At 57.0% G+C, this 8,624-nt stretch overlaps 1 protein-coding gene and 1 long non-coding RNA gene across 2 annotated transcripts in view; one reads left to right on the top strand and one right to left on the bottom strand.

Moving 5' to 3' along the window:
* Positions 1 to 300: 300 nt before the first annotated feature.
* LOC111732426 lies at positions 301 to 4,714 on the bottom strand. The gene is made up of 3 exons (XR_002777545.1): positions 3,653 to 4,714; positions 1,851 to 1,922; positions 301 to 1,460 (listed from the first exon to the last, which is right to left on the bottom strand). It is a non-coding gene; the product is annotated as an uncharacterized LOC111732426 (long non-coding RNA).
* Positions 4,715 to 4,811: 97 nt separating this feature from the next.
* SIRT6 (sirtuin 6) overlaps positions 4,812 to 8,624 on the top strand; it is an 8,940-nt gene continuing 5,127 nt past the window's right edge. The window contains exons 1-3 of the mRNA XM_011381928.2: positions 4,812 to 4,932; positions 6,532 to 6,659; positions 8,009 to 8,191. Coding sequence (XP_011380230.1) covers positions 4,867 to 4,932; positions 6,532 to 6,659; positions 8,009 to 8,191 — 377 coding nt within the window. The 5' untranslated portion in view covers positions 4,812 to 4,866. The remainder of the gene's footprint in view (positions 4,933 to 6,531; positions 6,660 to 8,008; positions 8,192 to 8,624) is intronic.

Genomic DNA, 8,624 nt, shown 5'->3' with positions numbered 1-8,624 from the left:
CTCGCTCGCTTGGGAGGGGAGAAGTCTGGTGTCTCACTTTCAAGCTGTGTGCCCTTGGGCAAATTCCTTAACCTCTCTGGGCCTCCGTTCCTCATGGATAGGGCGGGATAATAAAAGCTAGCACCTCACAGATTGTTAACAGAATTAATCCCATTAGCATCTCCAAAGCACAAATCAAAACAGAAATAAAAATAAAAATGAATTCGATAACATTCGATTTACAAATTAAGATACATTTGAAAATGAAAAGGAATGTTAAAATCGATAAATAACAAAAAATACATAAAATAAATTGGGAAAACTGAGGGAGCCCACAGAACGGGTGGCAGCAGACCCAAAGTCACCCAGCTTGTGTGGGACGGGGTTCAAACCCAGAGGCACCTGACTTTAAAACAGGGCTTGTGGCCCTGCCCCCGTCTGTGGCTTTCAAGGACTCCTTGGGCGGGGGCCTCTCTGCCCTCAGCTCCCCCGTCAGGCACTCTCTGTGCCCGCCAGAAAAACCCGCTTATCATCCCATATGCCCGTGAATCAACCAGGCCTGGCCGGGCCTCCACGTGGGCCTTTGCCCACACCGGTCTCTGACCCTGTCCCGTGTGCCTCCCTTATCTAAGTCATCCTGGTCCAGCAAGGCAGCCTCCAGGTAGCCTCTTCCATTGCCCTGGGCTACGCCTGCCTCATGGGAGTCCCTGTCACCTGGCAAGAGTCTAAAGGCTTTGCAGTTAGGCACAGGCGGGGTTCAATGTCTCTGCTGCCACTTTGCTCTGTGCAGGGGAGTTAACCGGTCTGGACCTTGGTGTCTGCGTGCCGGAAGTGTGAAGTTGAGCCTCGCCGAGGCCAGCACAGCAAAGGGGCACTACGACTCTACATGCAAACCCTCACTTGGGTCTCTTCATCGGCACCTGGACCGGCCACCACACGGCAGGAACTCGGGGGGCCAGGAGGGAGTGGGAATGACTGGGGAAGGAGTGTCCGAGATATAGCTGCAAGGGAAGCCAGGCTCAGCCCGTCTCGGGACCTTTGCACGGGCTGTTCCCTCCGCCCGGAATGCAGTTCCTTCCAATAAACACACAAGTCCCTCCCTCTTCCCATTCCGATCTTTGCTCTAACGTCAGCTTCTTGGCGACATCTTTGCCAACGACCTGCTTTAAAACTGCAGCCATCTTCCCGGACATTCCAACTCCCTTCCCTGCTTCGTCTCCGTGGAACAAAACACACCTTGCCTTTCACTCGTTCACCTTGTCTAGTGTCCGTCTCTCCACCCGCCTGCCAGCTCCGGAGCGCAGAGATCTCTGTCTGCCTTATTCGCTCTTTGCTCTGTGCCTAGAACAGTGCCTGATACGAATGTTTGCTGAACAATTAGTCGAAAGTAAGAGATCGGGGTCCTCGAGAAAGTGAGTCCTCAGAAAAGCGAGTGGTCGCTGTAGCTGGGGAGAGGAGAGATTTTTCTGGAAGTAGTGTACCTGGAGCCAAATTGGGAGGAATGGGGAAGGTGTGATAAGCAGCGACACAGAGAGAGGGCATTCCAGGTGGAGGGAGGAGCCTGGGCTAAGGGATGGTGGTCGGATAACTTGAACAAGAAGTGGCGGGGTCATCATGGCAGCAGGGGCCAGCAGAGAGGAAAGTATGGAGAAGGTGGCCAGAGGAGGCTAAAGGGATAAACTTGAACCTGTGGGTGGTGAGGAACCAGAGAAGAGTTTTGAATAGGGAAGGCCCTGGTCACATGGCAGCTTCCAAATGAATCTGATGGACAAGTGACACTGGCCCAAGGCCCAGTAGATCCTCAGCCAGGGCCTGGGGGACAGGAACCCAAGGCCGGGGGACACTGGGCATCTCGGTGGCCTCAGACTCACCTCTGTCTTCTTAAATCGTGCCCGGAGAGTCTTCATGGCCAGTGTCCGGTGTTTGTCCTCAACCCACGCCACCTGGGAAAGGGCAAGGGGTGAGGGACATCAGTCCTGGTGCGAGAAGGTCGGCTCCCCCCACCGCAAAAGGACCACTTCCTCCTCCCTGGGCCATCCCAGCCCCTAGGGCAGGATGGACACCTTCCTGTCCCCATCTCCTAACTGCTGTGTGTCCCTCAGCAGGTCACTTGCCCTCTCTGAGTTTCACGTTCCTTCATCCTTAAAATGAGGAAGATAATCCCCTCTTGACCAACTCATGGTCAGTTTTCAGTGAGGTTCCTGGCATAGGGCCAGCAAACAGTAGGTGCTCAATAATGCACCTCACCAGTATTCCCTGTGGCCCCAGCAGATCAAGCCTTTTCTGGCTTCCAAGTTTTTACCTGTGCAGTTATTTCTACCTAGAAATTTCTACCTGCCTTGCTTTTTCCCCTTCTCTGGTGAACTCCTATTCGTCCTATACAGCCCAGTTCCAAAATCCCGTGATCTGATCAGCTCTGCCTCTCACCAGTCTCAAATCTCTAACTCCCCAGGTCGAGTTTCCCCAGTCCTGGCTCCACAAGCTCCAGGTGTCTGGACTGGTTCTATCTTCCTGAACAGTTAGGGGATCCTAGGGGAGCAGGCCCAGAGCTGAGGCGCTTAGCACAGAGGCACGTTTCTTGGATAGCCAGAGAGAACGTCCTTGCAGCTAAGTCCCCGTATACCAGCCTGGCTTCTGCCTGCATAAGAGCATGAAGAGGAATCGCCCAGGGCAGGTGGAGGCCTGGGGTCATAGTTGTGTGCATCCTGTACACACACAAGCACGAGGGGTGTGTGTGCATGCGTGTCTGTGCACCTCGGCCTGTTCCATGTTCCATGTGCGTGCAGGTATGGAGCTCAGGAAGGGGTATCTCGAAGGCATGTTTTGCTAGGTGTGTGGTTAGGCATTTCTTCCTATGTCTGAGCAGGATTTCTGTAAAGGCGTGTTCTTCACTTGTCCTTCTACCCATGACTTCTGCAAGCCACCCTTCCGTCTATCTACTCACTCAATCTATTCCCCTGTGCATTCGACTTCCTACCCGAGCACTGGTACATCCACCCACCAACTCATCTTCTCACGGTCCTTCCTGCACCTTTCGACCAGGCCTCATTCACCACCCAACCACCATCCACCTCCCACCCACCCATCCACTCTTAACCTACTCTCCGCTGACTTATTGATTCACCATCCATTCATCCACTCCTCCATCCAACCTCCCATCCATTCGCTCTCCTATCTACCCACTCATCCGTCCATCCATTCACTCCGCATACTCCTCGGCTCACCACCCAGCCCACCCTTTTCCTTCACCCCTGTCTAAAGGACTCAATCACACCCAGAGCAGAGTGTAATGAGAAGTCCACAGGTTGCCTGGGGCGGAGGGAATCCCTGGGCTTAGGGGCGGGGGAAGTGCCCTCATCTAGGCAGAGAGCTGCTTCGAGGAAGAGGTGATGATACTTAAGCGGAGTCTGAAGGCCAGGTAAGATACTGAGCAGTCGCAGGAAGAGGAAGTACATACCTAGACTAGAGCAAGGCGGGGAAGTGTGAAATGCGTGCCCGAACCAGTGTGTGTGTGTGTGTGTGTGTGTGTCAGGGTGCCTGGGAGGCTCCTCAGCGTGGCTGGGACACACACCGGTTTCTCCTTTCTCCCACACACCAGGGCTCAGGTACAAGATGCCCCAGGCCCTAAGGAGAGCCACCATCCCAGGCCTCCCTCCCCTCCTTCCTCTCCTACCTCCTGCAGCTCCAGTGACTCCAGCCCCAGGCCACCGTGTTCACTGCTGGCTCCGGTTACCCGCTCCCGGCTGGGCCACCAGCTTGTACCAGCAGTTCCGTGTGCTCAGCTCGGACACCCGATCGGCTCTGAGCGGGCGGCTGCCCCAGGGGGCCGGGGATGAGCAGAGGGAGGAGACAGGTTGGCAGCGGTGCTGCCTGTTGGCCACCGGGCTCTGGCGGGAAGAGGCCGCCATACTTCCCTATCATCGCTGGACTGATTTCAGTTGCTGGAATGAGCCGCCCTCGCCCTCTCCCTCCGGCCTTCGCCCTTGCTGTTCGCTGGGTCAGGCGCAGTCTCTCTGTACCCCACGTCACGCCCAACTTGCTCTCTCAGTCCATCTCACTCCTACTCGCTCTTCAGATCTTCGCTACAACGTCCTCTCCTCCAGGAAGCCCTTCTGGATGCCCCCAGGCTGGGTCAAGTGCCTCCTCTGAGCTCCCTCATTGCTCCGAGCCCTCACTGTGCCTCAGTCACACCAAGTCACCACTGTCCAGTCACCGGCTTGTGTCCATGATTGGCCACAAGGTGACACTCATTCTCCAGTGTCTCCTCAGCACACAGTAGGTGCTCAACACACGTTCCTTCAATAAGTCCTAAAAGCCCCATGACCTTAAGCGGTTTCTCTAGTCTCCTGGTGCGTGGAGATTTCCATCCACCTGAATAATATTCAGGTGACTTAAGAGTGGCATCCAAGATGCTCCCTAGTGAGGCCCCAAGCTGCTCACCGCCACAGGTACCCCGTACCCGTGACTTTACAAACTTCTGAAATGTGCAACGCAAAGAATCTTGGACTCGAAGCCCGAGTCCTGGGTCCCTTCTCTCTGACTTTATCCTTTTGGGGGCGGCGAAGGTGCAGCATCGGTTTACTAATTTGTAAAAAGGGGAAATGGCTTGCGTCGCTCATTTTGGACGCGGGTGGAAAACTCTCACGCAGATGGCCGCCCGGCTTCCCGCCCGGGTCACTGCCCCTTTCCCACTCCACGCGAGTTTTTTGAAGACCGTCGACTTCTTTTACCAGCAGTTAAGATGGCGCCTGCGGCGTCAACATCAGGCGGCGCATGCGCCTTGGGGGTAGAGGCTGGGCGGCTCCTCCTTCCTCCCCGTCCCGCCCCGTTTCCGGCGGAAGTGGCCTCAACAAGGGAAACTTTATTGTTCCCGTTGCAGTGGCGAGAATGTCGGTGAATTACGCGGCGGGGCTGTCGCCGTACGCGGACAAGGGCAAGTGCGGTCTCCCCGAGGTGAGAGCGGCCGGGGTCCGCAGGCCGTCCCCTCCAGGCGGTGGGCCGGGCGGGGCCGGGCGGCAGCGGGGCATTGTGGGAATATCAGGAGTCCCCGAGGCTAGACAATGGGAGGGACTTCCCCGTGAGGAGGGGGCGGGAAGTGACGCCCCCAGCGCGCCCGGGGACTCGAGCACTCCGCGCCCCTGGTCCGCGGGGCTGACACCGAGGCAGGGGCCGCCGTGGGCAGGTCCCGAAGCTCCGGCAGGGGGCAGGGGCTGTAGTTCTAGAAGGAAGGGGCAAAGGCAGGGAGATGGGTACAGATTAGGCCAGAGGGTTTCCAGAGTCAGGCCGGGATGGGCCCCAAATGCCAGCCTGAGGAGTTGACACTTTAACCTAAGGGTGATGGAAACAGGTTTTGAGCTGGGGAGGAACCCTGATGGATGTATGTGTCAGAAGGACCCCGCCAGCTGCTCCGAGAGGAAGTCCCCTCCATACATTGAGTTCTTGGGTTTGTCACTCCCCTTCTGCATCTCTTCTCCCCTTCCGTAAACTGGGGGGAAGCTTGCCCCCATCCCGTGACGGCTAGTCCGTTCGTTCTGATGCAGGCAGTTACGGAGCTCACAGATGGCGTGAACCGTCCCGAAGCCCCACTCCTCTCTCGCCTGTATTCACTTTATTCTACAAACGTTTATTGAGCACCTACTGTGCACCAGGCACTTTCTGTGGTCCTGGGGCCACAGCAGGGAACAAAGACAAAACCCTTTCGTTCCAGTGAGGAGACAGAGAAGCAGCAAATAAATATAAGTGAGATGGGGGGAAAGTAAAGCTGGCAATGATGAAGAGAGCTGGGGGCTGCATGAAACCAGATGGTCAGAGAGGCATCGCTGAGATGGCTTTTTCCATGTTTTCTACTATAAAATACACCTTTCGTAAAATGTATCGTCTTAACCATTTTTAAGTGTGCATTAAGTATATCCACGTTGTGCAACCATCTCTACCATCTCCAGAACTTTCTCATCGTCTCAAATTGAAACTGTCCCCATTAAACACTCACTCCCCTCCCTCTCTCCCCGACCCTGGCCCCACCATCTAACTTCTGTATTTATGGATCTAACTCCTCTAGGGACCTCATAAGTGGAATCACACGGTATTTGTCCTTTTGCGTTGGGCTTATTTCGCTCAGCGCAGTGTCCTCAAGGTTCATCCACGTTGTAGCATGTGTCAGAGTTTCTTTCCTTCAGGCTGAATAATATCCCAGTGCCTGGACGTTTATGCATTCATCCATCGATGGACACTTGGGTTGCTTCCATGGTTTTAGCTATTGCGAATAATGCCTCTATGAACCTGGGTGTGCAAATGAGATGACTTTTGAGCCAAGACCTAAAGGAGGGGAGGGTGGGGGGGTCTGGGGAAACGGTGTTGTAGGCAGTGGGCCTTGGAGAGGACTTGGGCTTTCACCCCGAGGAAGGGGGTGCCCTGGAGAGCCGTGGGCAGAGGAGGGGCGTGACAGATCCACTCTCCTCCCCCCGGCAAGGCGTGGGCAGCTCGTCTGTGGCTGGTGGCCTGGCCACCGTGGGACACGCTTTGACCACTCTCCTCTGCTCTCTCACACAACAGATCTTTGACACCCCCGAGGAGCTGGAGCGGAAAGTGTGGGAGCTGGCGAAGCTGGTCTGGCAGTCCTCCAACGTGGTGTTCCACACGGGCGCCGGCATCAGCACTGCCTCAGGCATTCCCGACTTCAGGTCTGTGGACGTGGAGGGGGAGTCAAGGCAGGGCCCGCTAGCTGCCAAGGGTTTCCCGGTGAGCTACAGGTGCCCGGGCATCGCAACCCATCCTGCTGACCCCCCTGCAGGGCCCCGAGTGATCTTTCCAGCCCCTGGGTGTTGGGGACGGGAAAGACCGCCCCCCCACTGTCAGATTTGTTCCTTTAAGTCACACCCAACATTCCATTCACTCCCATTGGCCAAAACTTGATCACCTGATCATACTTACTACAAGGGGTGCTGGGAAATGTAGTCTTTCATCTAGGCTCACTGTGCATGCCTAAATGTTGGGGTACTAATACCCTAGAAGATGAGGAGAATCAATATCAGGGACGATTAGCCCTACACACACTTGAAAATATTTTTCTGTTAGGCCCAGAGGCTTATTGCTCTGGACATCAGTTTCTTCACCCGTAAATGAGGGTGTGAAACCAGTTAATGTCTAAACCCCTCTCTGAATCAGGCAGACTACATGACAAGAATCTTGTAGCTGGAAAGCAGAGCTCTCAAACCGGTGTCCCTTGGGTGGCCTCTGTAGGTGCTGAGTTTGCAACCTTTCCCCAAAGGACACGCCTGTTGCATTTGTACTCTTCTTCCAAGGCCTCTGGGGCCCCCAGCCCAGGCTCTCGGAGCAGGAGAGCAGCTTCCTTGGAAGAATGTTAGAATTCTAAGGTGTGAATCCCCCTGCCCCTCCTCCATGACCTACCATAGCTCCCCGTTGCCAGTCAGGAGCGTTCCAAGCCCTCCCCGACTCAGCCCTGGGTCATCTCTCCAGCCTCCACGCCTCTCGCCCCCGCCGCAGTCCCCAGACCGCTTGCATTTCCCCAGACTTACAGGGCGGCCAGCCGCTCGGGCCTCCGCTTACCCCTTCTGCCTGAACTTGCCGCGCCTTTCCCTGTCACAGTTCCGGAGACAGCTTGGCCTCCTCCAGGAAGCCGTCCTGCACTCCCCCACAGGGCCCTCACCACCTCCACTGGGCCGTCCCAGCTCCCAGGGACGGAGGTTCTGTGTCCACCGGCATTTCCCCGACAGGATCAAGGACGCCTCGGGGGCAGGGCCCAGGCCCACCAGGACCCCAGCTCGCCCAGCACAGGGCCGGGCTCGGCGCAGCAGTAGTGTAGCGTGTGCCCCGGGCTGCCGTGTTCTCGCTTCCCTCCCTCCCTCCCTCTGTTTCCTCCCTCTCTCTCCCCCTCTTCCTCGTCCTCTTACTCGGCCTCACTCTCTCCCGACTTTCTCTCCTTCTGTCTCCAGTTCTCTGTCACCCTCTTCCCCCGATTCCTAAACTTCGTCTCTTTGTCTCTGCCTCTCTCCCCACCTGCCGCCTTCAGGGGCCCCCATGGCGTCTGGACGATGGAGGAGCGGGGCCTGGCCCCCAAGTTCGACACCACCTTCGAGAACGCTCGGCCCACGCAGACCCACATGGCGCTGGTTCAGCTGGAGCGTGTGGGCCTGCTCCACTTCCTGGTCAGCCAGAACGTGGACGGGCTGCACATGCGCTCCGGCTTCCCCAGGTAACGCCCGGCTGCCCGCCGCCTGGGCCTCGGCCTCGGCCTGGCCGCGCCTCCCTCTGGGCCTCGGTTCCGTCATTCGTGAGGTGGGCTCGAGAGGCCGATGTGGCGATTCAGCGAGGCGGCCGGGAAAGGCACGTGGCGCTTCGTAGGACTCCATAACCCAGAGCTGCCATTGTCAGTGCCTCCTGGGCACATCTCAAGAATTGGGGTCCTCTCTTCCCGGTCCTGGGGTGGCCGTGAAGTCTCCCCTGAGGAGGGGAGGAGAAGAAATGGGGAGCGGGGGCCGCATTTTAGTTCCTCTTCATTGCTCTCCCGCTGCACGTGAACCGGGACCTGGGCAGAAAGACTGGTTCCTGAGCACCAGGTGCGCTGCTCTCTCAGCCACCATCCCCAGTCCTCCCCCGGGGGACAGGCGAGAGCCTGGTCAGTTGCC

This window comes from Pteropus vampyrus, unplaced genomic scaffold (assembly GCF_000151845.1).
Source record: "Pteropus vampyrus isolate Shadow unplaced genomic scaffold, Pvam_2.0 Scaffold459, whole genome shotgun sequence".
NCBI lineage: Eukaryota > Metazoa > Chordata > Mammalia > Chiroptera > Pteropodidae > Pteropus > Pteropus vampyrus.
Note: the sequence above shows the minus strand (reverse complement) of the source record. Positions and strands in the feature narration are given on the sequence as shown.